Below are 17,723 nucleotides of genomic sequence, written 5' to 3'. Positions count from 1 at the left end.
CACATTTCACAAAACCGCGCGGTCTTCGGAGTATTTGCGAGGCAATTCATGATTGTAAAGTAAATTCAATGCTTCTAAAGTGGAACATTCTGTGATGGTTCTGTGGCCACAATGATAATAATGTGGGAACGGAACCTGCCTTTTAAAGAACCAATGTGCCGAATGACGTCTGGCATAGCCCCTGCCTCTCCCATCCATCCCTCCAATGAGAAAAACCAGGTATTATCCTGACCTGCAAAGACATTGCAAATGTCTCTGCAACAGGGCAGAGAAGGTGCAGGCAGAGAGAGAGAGACCAGTTGCAATCCACAGTTGAACTTCTACAGACTTTCCCAAAATGTTGGAATAACTACGAAGTTTGTGAGGATTTTTTTTAATCTGCAGCTTGACATTCCCAGGCCCCCTACACACCTGCCCGTGGCCCTGGAAACGTCAGTACTGCGGGATCCCATACAGTTCGGTGAACACTCAAAAATACCTTAAGTAGGTTCCAAGATGCCGGGCATAAGTCAGCGTCTTAAATGACACCAGGGTAACGTGTGGCAGGTAGGGGCATAGCCAAGGCGTCCCTTGTTCCTAGTGTCCCACCCCATTCTTCAGCACCCCACAGTATCTCATCAAACAACAATCAGACAAAGTGTTTTCAGGAGGGGCTCAGAAGATAAAACATATGGCGAAGGTGGAAGAAAACAAAGGTATCCTCTTTCCTTCCTCCTTTTTTGGCAATAAATCAATAAATCCCCCCCCCCCCCCCCAGCAGGAAACAATTAGAAAAATAATTCCAAAAAATAAATTAAAATTTCCTGAAACAAATAACATTCTCTCACTCCACATCAGGTTTTTTTTTAAAGCCGGCTTGGCTAGCTCCTCCCTTTCCACTCCCACGACCCATCACAACCGTTCGCCTGGCCAGCACCCTCACAGTCCAGCGGCATTGGTAGGAGAGGGAATGTGTGTGCACATATGTGCACGCGTGCTCGAGTGTGCAAAGGATAAAAGGGCAGGTGCCATTTGCCAGCTGCGGACAGGGCCATCCAGAGGTCAGAGGCCATTGGCGCTGCGGCTGACCAGTGGTGGTTTGTTGGTCTCTACTGGCGAGCGGGGCTTCGTGATCATCTTGGGCACACGCTGCAGCAACTGCTGGGCCTCCTGGTATGCATCACGCAGCTCCTTCTTCCACTGAGTGAACTCTGGGTCGCTCTAAAGGAAGAGACGGAAAAACCAAGTCAGAAAAGTAGAAAGTTGGAACCGAAGAAGAGTAACGCACAGCGTGTGAATTCAGAACATGCTCAAGCTGCCAAAGTTACTTACCTGTAACAACAGTTTTGAAGCTTCATACAACTTATTTCGCCACCCAATGTTTGGTGTTAGGGGTGTGCAATTTTCTATTGTGTGATTATGCAAAATTGCAACAAAAATATAAGAAATTATGTGAAATTCAAATCTTTCATGTAGTGCAATAGTTTAGTGTAAAAACTCTTTCAGCAGTAACTTTTGAAGCAGGGACGTCTTTTGCACTACAATGAGTAAAAAAAAAAAAAAAGCACTTAACAGCTACTTGCGGTGTGCAGTTCCAGTGCATTTGCAGTAATTTTTTTTACCATAAATGGCAGCTAATTACGTCTTAATGGTAAAGTTTTGCAATTACAAAAATGACACCAATTATATGAATTATGCTCGTGTAATTTACATTTTTACACTGGCAGCAATAGCTCCGGTCCAGTTATATTTAGGTTGTAGTAGCGATATGAAAGGCATTTTTTGTTTTCATATTAACTTTGGTGCCATTTGACAAATCTGAACAAAACATTAAAAAAACAAGCGTTGGCATAGCCAATAGGTCTCGCTTTTGGGACCTTATAAGTATTTAGTTATGCAACTGCTGCATGGCTAAACACTTATAAGGTCCCAAAGACGAGACCTATTGGCTATGTTAATGCTTGTTTTCTTTCTAATCGCGGCACCGGTGCTTTACTTTTAACATTAAAAGTAAAGCGCGGGTGCCGCGATTATAGCAAAAGTAAAGAAATAGATGTTTGTTTCCATGTCTTTACTTTTGCTATAATCGCGGCACGGGTGCTTACTTTTAATGTTAAAAGTAAAGCACCGGTGCCGCGATTAGCAAGCTAAAAATGCTACCGCTGGCCACAGCTTGCAGTGCATATGCACGAGTGGTGCGCGCGCAGCAGTAATAACGCCATATGGCGCCTCTGCTGAAGCGCGCGCCCCGGCACATGCAGTGCAAGCTGTGGCCGGCGGTAGCATTTTGTAAAGCCCTTACTAAAGTCTACCGAGCAGCGCAAGCACGCTGACTCAGCGAGACCTAAAAATCATCCACTGTTGGTCTTTCATAGACCGTTTTATGATGATCCATCAAGTGGAGATGAAGAAAAGGGGGGGTATCCTAAATGCGTGACTTCCAATCGAATTCTCATATTAAAGATTGATCACCAATACAGAAGAAAACCAGCAGAACCGAATCACACCAAACCTGGCATCAGTAACGTCATCAATGAAGTCTTTTGAGCGATCAGTGATGGTATTACTGGTGTCATTTAATATATGTCATAAGTGATGTAATATGGGAGGGTCTAAGCCAGGGCACGAGTCGGGGTACCACGCGGGTGGACGGCATCCCCCCACTTATTTCCGCGGGTTTTTCAGGGTGGACGCCGTCCACCCTGCTAATTCAAAACCGCGCCGTCCATCATACCTTACAAAACGGGAGGCCGAGGCACAAAGTAAACAAACCATTTCCGGGTCCAAGCACGCCGGTTACCACGCCCCTGCACCTACCAGGTGCACCGTTGGCAGGGTACCCAATAGACGCCAAGGATCCGATTCCGACCTCACCCAATGAATGGGTGGGTCTGCAACTCGGCAGTCCCGCCCACCCGCAACATGCCCTTTATTTTTCACGCTTTCCTTCAATGAGCTCCTTTGCTTTTTTGGAGCGAGTGACGTGACCCCTTTGCCTGCTGCCTGACCTGCCGCCGCTTCCTGCACCAGACTTCCGGCCTCGCCTGCTGCCCTCTCCAGTCCCGGCCTCGCTCGCCTGGTGCCCCCTCCCGCCCTCACCTGGTGCCCCCTCCCGCCCTCGCCTGGTGCGGTGCCCCCTCCCGGCCTCGCCTGCTGCCCTTTCCCGCCCTCGCCTGGTGCCCCCTCCCGCCCTCGCCTGGTGCCCTCTCCCGGCCTCGCCTGCTGCTACGGATTTAATTTGACTCGAGTAAGTACTATGATGTATACTTGTGTGTTGCTGTTTCCACATTTTTTTGCGTTTGTGACTGTATATTACAAAATTAAATGTAATATCTAGAACCATTCCATAACATACGATCAAGACGCCAAGAACAGATTCCCTAAATAGGGGCGGATAAATGTACGTAGTTAAGTTATATTCTTTAGAGCTTCCGCAGGCCTTGCCTCAGTTTAATTCCTTCGAGTTATTAAAGATCGAGCGTCCCAATACCAGGTGGAGCACTCAACCATTTGAAATGTAATCATAAATTACTGCAAGTGAGACTGAAGTTTTAAAGACGTCATGAATATTCCACTTGGAGTGTCACTGGATTCGCCTTGGCTAGCTCCGGGGTTCAAACAGCAAGCTAGGCATTTTCAAAACGTGTATTTGAGCGAAAGCAGCACCACAGCTTGTTCCGACACATTCCCGAGTTGCAGCAGCAGTCGGCGCTCAATTAAAGTTTAAACAGGCAGTGAGCGACTAGCTGAAAAGTGAACATTAAAACAGTAAATGCAGTCATTTAATTCCTATGAATTATCGTTGTGCAGGTGAATACCCCAAAATATAGTTTAATATTAACGGCAAAAATATTTGAACTCAAATTGTGTATAAATCCGTCATTATTAAGAGGAATGTAATGCTGCAGCTCTCAGACGAAACAGCTTAAAGTCTTGCAAATTGCAAGACCTATTGCATTGCAAAGAAGTGGCCGGAATTGTCCCGGGCTGCTAGAAAGTAAAAAGTTGGTGCACACTGCTTTCTCAATGATTTTTCAGATTAACGACGGCTCTATTTTCTTGTGCCCATTTTATCTGTATTTCTCCATTTTTATTTTGTGCTTGTCGTCCGGGCAAGGAAGCATGGATGTTTCTAAGTTGAGGGTTCAAAATGATCACTTTTGAAAGGTCTCCATGCATTCATTAAAGGCAAACTGCTGTGTCGCCAACATCCAAAAGCGCTTTAACCTCTTCAAATATAAAAATGTGGGTGCTCAAGCTTGATGTACATCTATGGAATGCCTCAGAATCGTTTGTAAGGAATGACTGGCGGTGACTCACCATTCCTTCAACTATGAACATTTTGACAGTTGCCTAATGTGGAATCTCTTTTACACTACAGCTTACAGTATCTTGGGAGCCATCCTATTCAAAAGATCTCCCTGCCTTGCATTTGTCCTGCTCACACCTGCAATGGTTCATCCTGCAGCACAACAGGGCCGCGTTGGGTCCCATGCTCACCCAGGACACAACACAGATCACCAGGAATTAACCCAGCCAGCTGCTGCCAGACCGCAAACTTTACCTTGTACCCCGAACACGGATGCTGCAACAGTGGTAGCCAAGAGAGGTAAAAAGCGCGAATACTCCTTGGCAGAAAATGTTTTGTTCATGTATGACCACAAATCTTTTTAATGTAATGTTCATACATGACATGGGAAACAAAATGAGCAATATCACACCGGTAAAATCGAAGATCATCAATTGCGAATTGAGGGAATTTTTCTGTTTTTAAAAGGGCATTTTGTGACTTTCTCTCTTTTTTTTTTTATTATAATACCACCACAAACCAGGATGGGTGGCTCATTGGGCCACAAACATTTAGCTAGGTGCCAAAAGTAATACGGAAAATATTTTTGCCAAGCAATTTTTTCTCCTCGCCAACCATCAGTGAATGAGTGACAGATGCAAAATATAAAACTGACCCAATGCTTTCTGCTTTCTACAGAAATAAGCAAACGCAAATCCAGCATAATGGATTTCTTTGTGAATGCGAATAAGAGATCGCGGTTTGATTCGGAAAGTAGCCTAGTACAACCCGGTGCGTGCTTGAAAGATGTACCTGCACAAGATTCGGAGAAATTGATGTCAAGCCAAGGATCGATTCCACCTTCTCCACTGGAAGACTCTTCAACAAAGATTCAAGATGTGGGCACCACTTTTGAAAGGGATACCACCTTGCCAGAGTGTTGGGACCACAGTCAGTGGGCTCAATTTAAAGAAAAGTATACATGGCTAAGTTGTGAAAATGGCCGCCTTGGCTGCAACATATGCAGTGAGGTTAAGCTACTTGGAGCATCACAGGGTGTGGGTTTGTCAAGAGAATGGGTCACTGGGAGCATTGCTGCATCTGGCCCAACAAAAACGAGCCAGTTAGGCTCACTGCGGAAAAAAATTCATAAGCATAAACTTTCTGAAGCACATTGTAATGCATGTGCTATCCAAGATGCATCCAAGAAGGATGGGTTTTCCAACACGTTCCTTGCTGACAATTGGATAGGGGTGTGCAGTGATGGTGCCAGTGTAATGCTTGGGAGAAACTCTGGTGTTTTGGAGAGGCTATGTTCTAAATACCCTCGACTTGTAAAATGGCACTGTCTATGCCACCGGCTTGAGCTCAGTGTAGCGGACACCGTTGATACAGTGCCAGGCCTTAAGCACCTTGCATCATTTTTTGAAAAACTGTATGCTGTGTACCACCAGTCTCCCAAAAATCAGCGGGAACTTTCTGCATGTGCAAAAGAGCTAGAGATTGCAATTTTGAAAATTGGGCGAGTATTTTCAATCCGGTGGATTGCTTCTAGCAAAAGGGCAATACGAGCAGTGTGGGAGTCATACCCAGCCCTTCACCAGCATTTTGTTCAGGCCAGTTTAAGTACTTCTCGTGATGCCAAACACCGGTCTACTTTCAGCGGGCTGAATAGAATTCTGACATCTTCCGATTTTGTGCTCAATCTAGCTGGTGTTGCAGATGCAGTTCATGAGATTGGGACACTGTCGGAAGCACTTCAAAGGGATGAAGTGACTCTGCCACGAGCTTACCAGCTCATCAATCGTTCAGTAAGGGCGATTGAAAAGCTTAAGGAGTTTCCAGGGACACACAGGAAGGAGGCTGAAAAAGCTATTGAGAGTGGCTTATTTAGAGGAGTGGCAATCAGCTGTGAGGACTCACGTGGGCAGGTCAAAATAAACCTTCCCCAGTTTTATCAGAATCTAGCAGATAACTTGCGTTCTAGGTTGTATGCGCAGTCTGCAAGCAATAGGTCGGCCACATCCTCTCGGACAGATGAATTTTTAACTCTTACCTCAGAGATAGATGTTCTCAACCCACAGAAGTGGCCATATGACATTGAGAGCCCATGGTTTGAAGGTGAGGAGAAACTACAAAACCTGTGCAGGAGATTCTGTCTTAATCACAAAGGCGTATCTGAAGGCTTCAGAGACTATATTGATAATGGTGGTAATGACATTCCAGAGCAACTGCAACCTGTTTTGAGGGCGATAAACACACTTCCTGTGAGTTCAAGTGACTGCGAAAGGGGTTTCAGCACAATGAACTTGGTAATGTCACCCATACGAAACTGCCTTGGTATCGGACGCCTTTCATCATTAATGTTCATCAACCTCATGGGTCCTCCTCTTCCTCTTTGGAATCCAGTGCCATATGTGAACAGGTGGTTGATTGCTCATCGTCATGCAGATGATAATCAATCTAGAAAGGTTGATCCTACAGCCCAGCACAATAAAAGATATGCGGAAGCATGGTCGTTTTTTAATTGATAGCTTACAATGCTATAAGCTGTCTCACATTTTTCCATGGCCAGACATCCTGTGGCAATATAACATGTCCCATAATGTCTGAAATAACAGATGTAGAGAGTATAAGGCTTTAACTGTAAGTGTGCACCTTGCATTTTTTTCTCTCATGGTCAGTGTATTCTACTTGTTAATAAATGTAAATGTCGTGTTCTAGGTAGCGTAATAAATTTTATAGTTTTGATAATCACTATTGTAGTTTCTAGTATGTGCTTTTCTTCTGCTTTTTTCAACACACCAATTCTACTTTTGTTGCAATATATGCAAATGATAGATCTGCCTTACACGTGATGTCACTTCCTGTCGTGATGTCACTTCCTGTCGTGATGTCACTTCCTGTTGTGATGTCACTTCCTGTCGTGATGTCACTTCCTGTCGTGATGTCACTTCCTGTGACCACGCCTACCTTGGAGAGTCCCCCCACTTCTTTTTTTAGGACTTGTGCCCTGGTCTAAGCTGTGCATGGCAAGGTGAATTTCTAGGGTTTGTCTAACAAAATGTCATTACCTTACGCAACTATGCCAACCTTCCACCGCCCTCAGCCAGCCCTAATGCCGAACTCCCCATGGGCTGCCCAACCCCGACCGCACATGGCCTCTGGCTGGGCGCAGCGGTTGGGGTGGGGGCTGGCTGCGCCCAGCCCCTGCAGAAGGCCAGCCCCCACCGTAGCATTGTGGGGTTGGCCACAGAACTTGACCTTCAACCTTGCCCTGCACGTAGCCCTCCCACCCCCTGCCCTGCCTCTGTTTATGATTTTTTAAAAACTTTTTTCAGGAAAGGGGACAACGTCTCTTTGTTGATTTGGTGGCAGCCCATCCGATCTCATCTCTACATCTGTCGGCTCCACGATGTGAAATATCTGTATCTCTTTTAACCTTAATCTCTCAAAAACGACAGAACGGAATTACACAAAATCACAACAAGCACGCGTTCTGGTCAGGTCTTGCTTTCTGCTAAATATGGTGTAATTACTTTCAACAGTTTTGGCTCTATCTGTGCCTTTCCCAATGCTAAAATGAATAGGGAAAATGTGTTTTGGCACCCCTTTTTTCCTCGGACCCTGCTTCACGGATGACCATGAAAACTTTCCGGGAAGGAGTCGAGATGTATGAGACTTTGTTTGGAAAGTTTTGTGAAGATTCACTGAAAGACATCAAAGTCATATGTGGGAAATGATACTTCCCCTTTAACCATCTCTTCATACTGAGTAGTGCTATAGATTCACATGCTTTGCCAACTCCTGCCATCAAATGGCGGGCATGGACATTTTCAACTTATCGTCTAGGAAATTTGAGTCACAAGACCAATTGTGATTCTACCCTCGATCAACAGTGCACCGACCACGGGCGTCATCTCAAATTGTTTCCTGGTCAGCGGGTGAGTAGTGTAAGTGCAGGGAAGAGGAACACTCTGTGACCATCGCTGGCTTGCAGGGAGGGGGGTGGGTGCATGTGAATATTCAGCGCTACATTCTAGAAAGCGATGGTTACAGGGTAAATTACATTTTAATTTGTAACAGTTGCAGCTGTAGATGCACGTGCTCTGCATAAACTCGAAGGCAGTTACTCCCCAAAGAGGCGGCTAGTGAGCAGATGTTTGGAACAGAGTTCTTCAGCCATCTTGGTCAACTAAAGCCTGTTGACAGGCCAGAATAGCCACACAGGTAGTGCTTGGTGAAGGTGTGTGGAGCTAAACGAGTGGAAGCTGTGCAGAAGTGAGCCAAAGGGTCGTCACACAGTACAAAGGGGCAGTGTTTCTGATTGTAGAGTGGGTCCAAGGGAGCTACTTGGACCTGGCATGATACTTTTGGTTACACTTGATAGTCTATGCTGCAATGCTCAATGTGTATAGAGTAGCCCATGTAAGGTTCGATGAAGGCTACAAAACGTTGATTGGATTTACGAAAACATTTCTACCAGAAGAATACAAGAGTGCCCTCTTAACTTGTAGGGTGTTAAGGGCACTTCTAGCTATGGACTCGGGAAGACAGGCAGCTCAAGGTTGCGGAAAGGGGAGACAACCTTTGGTAGAAACTTGGGGTTGAGCTTGGAGTTCACCAATACATCTGAAAGAGGTGATTGCTAATAGAAAAGCCACCTTTCAAGGTAGACACATTAGGTCACAGGCGTGTAGGGGTTTGAAAAGTGGAAAAGTCACGTGTGCAGTAGGTTTCTTAACTACTGGTGTACCCAATGCGGTGGTGCATGAGCTACAAAGAACCGTTTCGTTTTCCTGATATCTTTTTTATCTTGTATGTTGTATATTATGGCCCTTCTCACATATGTAACACTGCTGCATTTGTTGACTTTTTGGAGAGAAAAAAATATAAGAATGGTGGTTGTACTGTTTGATTACCTTGGAAGGGTGAAACTACCTTAGGTATAAATGTGGCTATGTTCACATAATGACTGTCTATTTGAATAATCAAACATAGGTCTTAAACTGGAGGTGCCTGAATTTCTCCGACTTTTCTTCAAGAGCCTACCTCAATTACGAAGGTCGTTATCTATTTCAGAGGATCCTTGTGTGCCGGGTCAAGAGGTCCTTTCGTTGGTCCTGCTAATACTAAATTCAAGCTCGACGGCAGTGGTGTAACACAACATGGAGGAAGTGTTTCTTCACTGGAGTGGAGAACACCTGCTGCTTATGAATGCCTATGGTGTAAGCTGTAATGGCCTGCACTCCAGCAAGTGCCCACCATATCCCAAGATTACAACTCAGAGGTTTATTGCCACCTCCAAGCCTCTTGTGCTAGCTTTGGAGTGGGGCCCAAAGTGTCCCCGCATGTTAAGAGAAGCCATTGCTGTTGTGTGGTATGTGACGATTTCTACACGTTTTGGAAATTTGACTTTGAGGAAGTTTTAGTGTGAGGAAAATCACCTTAGATCCATTACCTTCCTTAAGGCAGCTTGTTCTTCTAATGGATAATTCTACCCCTCGATATCTTAGCATGTGAGTAGATTTGAAAGCAGTACCTCCCAAGATGGTGCTTCTGTGCAATGGACGAGACCAAAAAATAGGCAAAATGCCCTTCCAATCAAACCTTGCTATCAAGACATTAGTGCTTCGTGATCGAGTGCACAGACATCCAGAATGGGCACTCCGAGTGTCAAAGGAGTGGTAGCAGCCTTGACTCTTGTGGAATGCACCCTCCGACCTTGAGGAGCAGATCTTCATACAAAGGACTACCCATGTTGATAAGGTCGTTTTCTGCACATCTTTACTTTGCTTCGTCTCCCTGAGAACCCAACAAAGACCCGGAGTCCACCTGAAGGTCTTTGGGGTGATCATAAAAACTCAACACTCGTTTGGGTCCAAACAAAGGAGTCTGTTGTCTTTTTCAAGGGTTGAGGAGGACCAAAGAATGTTGAAGAGTAACAGGCTGTCCGACATGACAAGGAGTCAAACTCTTTGGCAAAAACGCCGCTCTACTCCTCAGCACCAGTTTGTCTGGCAAAACGGGGGTGCAAAGCAGCTGGACCGACCAAGCACGGAGCTCACTCATGAGATGAGCAAAGTTCATGACGAGAATCATTCTTCAGTCAGGAGACATAAAGGGCAACTGTGTTCAAAGGGGTCAAAGGGGGTGCATATAAGAAAATCGAGAACCAAATTAAGATCCCACTGTGACACCACAAAAGGTTTCGGGGCAACATACAAGTTAAGCCTTTAAGAAATGTCACTGCAGCAGGTGATATAAAAACAAAGACAGCCGGCCCAGTAAAGACAAAAAGCCCGAAAGGGCAGACAAATCGCTTAACAGTGCCCAATACAAGTCCTTGTGGTAGAAAGACAAAACAAACAACAAAACATCCGACAGTTTGGCCTGCAATGCGTCCATATTACAGTTGCCACATCAGGCCTCATACCGGTCCCAGGGCCCGGCATAAACAGACTTTGTAGAAGGACTCCACTGGCTCCCAACTCAAAACTCAGCCAATACAAACTCCTCATACACGCAGACGGAGCTTTGCACAACACTGGCCAGCATTTCTGAACAGCTGCATGCACTTTCACCAGAATCCCAGACATTTACACTCCGCCTCACTCTTGCACACCCCTCACGTTCACAAAAGCAGAGAAGGAGGTCACTTGTTTTCCTACATCGCACCCAAAACATGGCACAATCTCGCTCAACACACCAGCGCCGCCTCCTCACTTCTTGAGATCTGCAGGAACCTGAAGACCAGGCTCTTTAAATAACTATGCGGTGTCCACAACACCTACACTCCTGCTCACTCAATGGTGATTAGCGCGCTCAACAAATCGACACAACTTACCGTAACAAGCATTGGCATAGCCAATAGGTCTCGCTTTTGGGACCTTATAAGTATTTAGTTATGCAGCACAATATCCTTGGTGCAACATCAACTGTTGCATGGCTAAACACTTATAAAGTCCCAAAGGCGAGACCTATTGGCTATGCCAATGCTTGTTTTTCCGAGGGCTATATGGCTCGTTGGGCAAAGATGATTCAGCAAAGAATGGGTAAATATCAGGGTCAATAATAGTAAATCCTCCGAAACCCTTTGTTTCTGCTTCTGGTCCCATTCATCTTCATGGCCAGCCCGTCTCTCTTTATGACCCTTCATTATCCAAAATCCTGGAGCCGCGCCTGGGCATCACTTCTGCTAAGGGACAGGTTGGGCATTGAGAACCCTCCTGTATCGTTGCACCAAGGACTCTGCCAGCATCCACGCTGTGCCACTATTCATCACAGGCTTCTCCTTTCTATTTTTCCAGCTTTGTGGTTCTAGTGCTCAATATCATTGGGATTTGGAACTTTATAAATAACCTCAAACCTGAACAGCCCTAACTAATGCTCAGAGTCCGGAATAGAAACTAATAAAACATATTTTATAATGTAATGTATTACAATATATTTGCTATAACTCTGGCATGGGGCTCATATGGGCTACTTCCATAACAGTGAGCCAACCCTCATGCAGCCTTCAAAAGATCTCCTATTTCACCCATCTACCTAATAACCCGAATATACCGAGGTGCGGCCCACCAAAAAGCCTGCAATAGCTCTTTACACATAACCCCTGCTTTTTTCACTGGTGCCAACCAAGAGAATGCACACTACGTTAATTCCGTGACCAACTATATAATACCCCCCAACAGACCTATTTTACAAGCCAAAAATTGCTTCATTTTAGCTGTCTCCTGCCCACCATTGACTCTGGCTCAATAGAAAGCAATGGGGGAAAACTTTCCCCGATTTTGTTTTCAATGTATGTCATACGCAGTCATTTCAGACAGATAACACAGTATTGCAATTTCAAAGAATTCTACAAATCCCCCACACATATCGGATGTCCCCCATTACAATCAATATTATTTGGAAGGATAAGAAAGACGGGTCGTATTAAACGTGTGGAACGGGTACAAGATCACCCGCAGAGACCGCACCAATTGAGGCGGAGGAGGAATCGCTATCGTCCACAAAAACACCGTCAAGGTCTCAACAAACACCAACGACACCCTCAGCACCGCCGAACACATGCACTTCCAGATCCACACGGACCCAAAGACCACCCTAAGAGGCACCCTCATCTACAGACCACCAGGACCCCGGCCTCAATTCTGCAACTCCATCGCCGACCTCATCAGCACGCACGCGCTGACCTCCACCGACTACATCCTCCACGGAGACCTAAACTATCATCTGGAGAACAACAACGACAGCAACTCCTCCACCCTGATCGACAATCTCGCCAACCTCGGATTGAAACTGCTCGTCACGATGCCGATCCACATCGCCGGCCACACGCTAGATGCCATCTTCTCCTCAAGCCCCCACGTCACCTTCAGCCACGCCTCCAAACTCATCTGGACAGACCACCACTGCATCCACTTCACCTTCCGAAAACCACACACACCACCCTACAGACCCCCCCCCGCCGTCGCTGGGGCAAAATCACTGAAGATCAACTACAGACAAGCTTCGCACTCAACCCTCCGACGAACCCCACCAACCCGGATGAAGGTGCACTCGCCCTCGAATGCTGGATGAACGACTGCGCCAACACCGTAGCCCCGCTGAAAAACCCCACCAACAGAGACACCAGCAGAAGAGTCAGCTGGTTCACCCCGGAACTCCGACTCCAAACGCACCTGCCGGAAATTGTAACACATATGGCACAGCAACAAGACGCCAGACAGCCGCACTGCCCACAAAGACGCCATCCGCAACCACCACCACCTCATCAGGGCCGCCAAAAGAACCTCCTTCACAGACCGCCTTGACAACAACGCGCACAACAGCAAGGAGCTCTTCACCATCGTGAAGGAACTCTCCAACCCCAGCTCCAACTCCAACGACATCCCACCATCACAAGCCCTGTGCGACTGCCTCCCCGCCTTCTTCCACCGGAAAATCACCGACATCCATGACAGCTTCAGACCCCGAACGACCACACCGCACCGAACCCACCGCCCAGGACACCCAGACAACCTGGGCCAACGTGAGCGTCGAGGACACAATCAAGACCATGGGAACAATCCACTCCGGTTCCCCATCCGACCCTCTCCCGCACCACATCTTCAACAAAGCCAGCAACTCCATCGCACCCCACCTGCACAAAATCATCAACCTCTCCTTCGAGACCGCCACCTTCCCTGAGAACTGGAAGCACGCAGAGATCAACGCCCTACTGAAGAAACCCTAGGCGGACCCGAGCGACCTCAAGAACTTCCGGCCCATCTCCTTGCTTCCGTTCCCAGCAAAGGTCATTGAGAAGATAGAAAACACCCATCTCACCCAGCACCTCGAAGACAACAACATCCTAGACCCATCCCAATCAGGATTCCAAAGCAACCACAGCACCGAGACCGCCCTCATCGCCGCCACTGACATCAGGATCCTGCTAGACAACGGCAAGACGGCAGCCCTCATCCTCCTGGACCTCTCCGCCGCCTTCGACACCGTCTGCCACCGCACACTACGCACGCGCCTCCACGACGCAGGGATCCGAGACAAGGCCCTGGACTGGACCACCTCCTTCCTCTCCTGCAGAACTCAGAGTCCGCCTCCCCCGTTCCGATCTGAGGCCTCCGAGATCATCTGCAGCGTCCCTCAAGGATCCTCCCTCAGCCCGACGCTCTTCAACGTCTACATGACACCACTAGCACGCATCGCCCGACCTCAACATAATCTCCTACGCCACTCAGCTGATCCTCTCCCTCACCAAAGACCCCCTCACCGCCAAATCCAACCTCCACCTGGGAATGAAGGCCGTCGCCGACTGGATGGAGGACAGCCGCCTCAAACTGAACACAGACAAGACGGAAATCCTCATCCTCGGGTCCAACCCCTCCGCTTGGGACGAGTCCTGGTGGCCCACGTCACTGGGGTCCCCCCCGGCCCCCACCGACCACACACGCAACCTGGGAGTCATCCTCGACTCAAAACTTTCCATGACCAAACAAGTCAACGCAGTCTCCTCCACCTGGTTCAACACCCTCCGCATGCTCCACAAGATCTACCGATGGATCCCGACAAACATGAGGAAAACAGTTACCCAGGAACTAGTCAGCAGCAGACTCAACTATGGAAACGCCCTCTACGCCGGAGCCTCGTCCAAGCTCATCAGCAGGCTACAGAGAATCCAGAGTGCCTCTGCACGCCTGATCCTCGACGTCCCGCGCCGCGACCACATCACCCCCCACCAGAGGAACCTGCACTGGCTCCCCGTCGACATAAGAATCTCCTTCAAGCTCCTGATCCACGCACACAAGGCACTCCACAAAACCGGCCCAGCCTATCTCAACAGTCGACTCTCCTTCTACGTACCCAACAGGAAACTCTGCTCCGCTGACCACGCCCTGGCCACGGTCCCACGCATTCGGAGAACTACTTCCGGAGGCAGATCCTTCTCCCATCGCGCCGCCAAGACCTGGAACACCCTCCCCCGCTACCTGCGACAAACCGAAGACCTGCTGACCTTCAGGAGACAACTCAAGACCTGGCTCTTCGACCAGTAGCAGCTATAACCCCTCCTCCCCCCCCCCCAGCGCCTTGAAACCCTCCCGGGTATGTAGTGCGCTTTACAAATTATATGATTGATTGAACTGCAGCTTGAATGAGCTATACAGCTGGTCCCAGGGACAGCTAAGCCACCCCTCCGGTCTCAATCAATAAGCCCAGCAAGGGGACACGGCCGCTGCGCTTGGGCGGGTTTATGATGAAACAATGGGTGGCGCAGCAGTGGCCATCAGCTGCCCCAACTGAATGCTGAGCGGTGCGGAATCTTATGACATAATGAGCCCACTGCCACTGAGCTCAGGTGGGAAGCGCTGATGAAGTCGGGAGGGAGTTTAGGCCGGCAATCAAACATGGCTGACTGAAACGCGCCGCTCAATAAATTACTTCCTCGGAGTCTACCCCTTTTAAAGGAACAGGAAGGCCAAGAGTGGCAAAGGTATGTGAAATGAGAAGGAAACAGTCTAATGCCCTGCTTCCCGGGTGACAAGAGGGCCTGTGGATATCTTCCTATGCGCAACTTCTTACTTTGCCCAGTGACGTTGCTAGACTATAAATTCAACAGAGGACGGTTGTCACGTCGTTGTTTCCATGTAGTGAAATGTGTGCCAGACTCCTAGGCTATGTAAAAACAGTGCAAGTTATCTGTAAAGCTCATCGAAGCAGTTGTCTTGCAGGGCAGCTCCTGCAACACAACATGCTTCACTTCTTCACTGCAGGCGTGATGTCACAGTAATGTCAGCACGCCGTCAAAACTGCACCAAGTTCTAGTCAGAGAATGTGTTTGGAATAGGGGTGACAGGGCATTATTTTTCCGTTCTGCATGTCTCTAGATCAATCTAACTGCTGCTTCTCACATTCTTGCGGTAAATGCCGCTTTGTGTAGGTTTTCGGAGGAGCGTTAATGTAAACAAGGAATGCAAAGTCCCGCAGTCCCACGAGTGGTGTGTGCGAGAGCGAGCACCAGGCCATATGTTTTGAATGATCGCGCCCCTGTCTGGGCATGATAATTCCAAAAATATGACGCCGTGCGGGTAACCGCAATCAATAGGACACACACGCACGAGCTTGTGTGTGGTGAGCTTTTTGAAGCTCTTACAATAAGTCTCGCAGAGTAGCGCATGCGCGGTGCTAGGCAAAACCTAAACAGGACGTCTTGCAGCAAGGATGGAATCTATTACTGGAGGAATACTGAATACAGTCAACTGCCACCGCTCAATCTCTGCACATGAAGGTGCAGATTGTGCAGGCCTTGGTGCAAGACCCTGCCCTGCTGCTGAGACAGAAGATTCTCCCTAAGCGACAGCCTGATCGGAGGACAGATGATCATAGCAAGAAGTTCCAGGTAACACACTCCCCTGGCCCAATTCGGAGCCACTAAGATTAATTGGGCCTGGTGGTTCCTAATCATCTTCAGAAATCAAGGCAGAGCAGTACAGTATATAGGAGTCCCGTGCTCCACTCCAGGAGGAATGAGTCTCAGAGAGAGCCTTCTTAAGAACTTCAGCACTCATAAGTGTTGACACTGCGAATTCTAAGCACTAGTGACAAAACTGAGTCAGGGTTCACCTAATTGCTGGAAGATGCCACCTCTGGATGTATATGCCATTCGTGATACTCTGGACGTTGTCCATTGAGTTAATCTGTGCGTTTAAAGATCCCACCAGGTGGTGCAGGGGCAGGGAAATGCCCTGGCAGTTCAACCAGTTTCAGAGGAGCAGGGCCTCTTGGCATCCGACCCAGGATCCCACCGCCCTGTTTGTTGCAATACCACAGGCAGTAATGTTGTCCGTGATAATCTGTACCTGCCTTCCTTTGACCAACAGTAGAAAGACTCTCAATGCTAAACGGCCGATATCTCCAACAGATTAGTGTGGAGTTGGGTTTACACCGGAGATAAGAGTCCTATGATCTCAATCGCTCCCAAGAGACCTCCCCAACCCAGCAGTGATGAGTGTCCCCACCGTCGCTCTGGGTGGGAGAGAGAGAGGGATCTGCCTCTGGTCCAGTTGCAGTTGAGCAGCCACCACGGCAGATCTGTTGCACTCTCCACCAAAACCAGGATGAAATTTGACAGGTTCCCTTGGCGCTGGGCCTATTTAAGCTTCAGATTCCACTGCAGAGCACGCAAATGGCATCAGGCACAGTCGATGAGCAGGATTCAGGAAGTCAATAAGCCGCAGAGCCACTCTCACGGATACCCAGACCGAGGCTGAAACATCAGGATCATAGCCCGAATGTCCTAACTTGTTGGTTCAGAGGAAGGCCTGATAATGCATCGTATCCAGAATGGCGCTGATGAACGAGAGCTTCTGTGATAGAGTCAGCAGTGACTTTGACACGTTGATAGAGAACCCAAATGATGTCCCAGTCAGACTGGAGGTGGTCACCGACTGACTCAAGCAAGCCTGCCTTGAACAGACAGTGGACATTCATCAAGGTAGAGGAAGACTAGTATTCCTTGTCAATCAATCAGGGGTTTATATAGCGTGCTACTCACCCATGAGGGTCTCAAGGCGCTGGGGGATGAAGGGGGGGGGGGCGGTGGCGGCTCTGGGTCATTCGAAGAGCCAGGTCTTGAGGTCCTTCCTGAACGTATGCAGGGTGGGGGAGCTCGTTCCAGGTTTTCGCTGCGATGTAGGAGAAAGCTCTCCCGCCGGTTCGCTTTCTGCAGATGCGGGGAACCTCTGCCATGGCGAGGTCGGCAGAGCAGAGGTTCCTCTTGGGTACGTGGAAGGATAGTCTCTCATTGAGGTAATTGGGTCTGATGTTGAAGGATTTGTAGGCATGGATGAGGAGTTTGAAGGTGACCCTCTTTTCGACGGGGAGCCAGTGGAGGCCTCGTAGGTGTTGGGTCATTTGCTCATGGCGCCGTGTCCCGAGTATGAGTCTGGCAGTGGCG

General features: G+C 48.2%; 1 protein-coding gene across 1 annotated transcript in view; it reads right to left on the bottom strand.

Annotated features, from left to right (window-relative positions):
- Nucleotides 1–357: 357 nt before the first annotated feature.
- GRK2 (G protein-coupled receptor kinase 2) overlaps nucleotides 358–17,723 on the bottom strand; it is a 345,084-nt gene continuing 327,718 nt past the window's right edge. Inside the window, exon 21 of the mRNA XM_085651617.1 lies at nucleotides 358–1,200. Within this exon, the coding sequence (XP_085507743.1) occupies nucleotides 1,042–1,200 (159 nt within the window). The 3' untranslated portion in view covers nucleotides 358–1,041. The remainder of the gene's footprint in view (nucleotides 1,201–17,723) is intronic.

The sequence above is a fragment of the Triturus cristatus genome, chromosome 4_1 (genome assembly GCF_964204655.1).
Source record: "Triturus cristatus chromosome 4_1, aTriCri1.1, whole genome shotgun sequence".
NCBI classification, from domain to species: Eukaryota; Metazoa; Chordata; class Amphibia; order Caudata; family Salamandridae; genus Triturus; species Triturus cristatus.
This window is presented reverse-complemented; position numbering and strand designations above follow the sequence as displayed.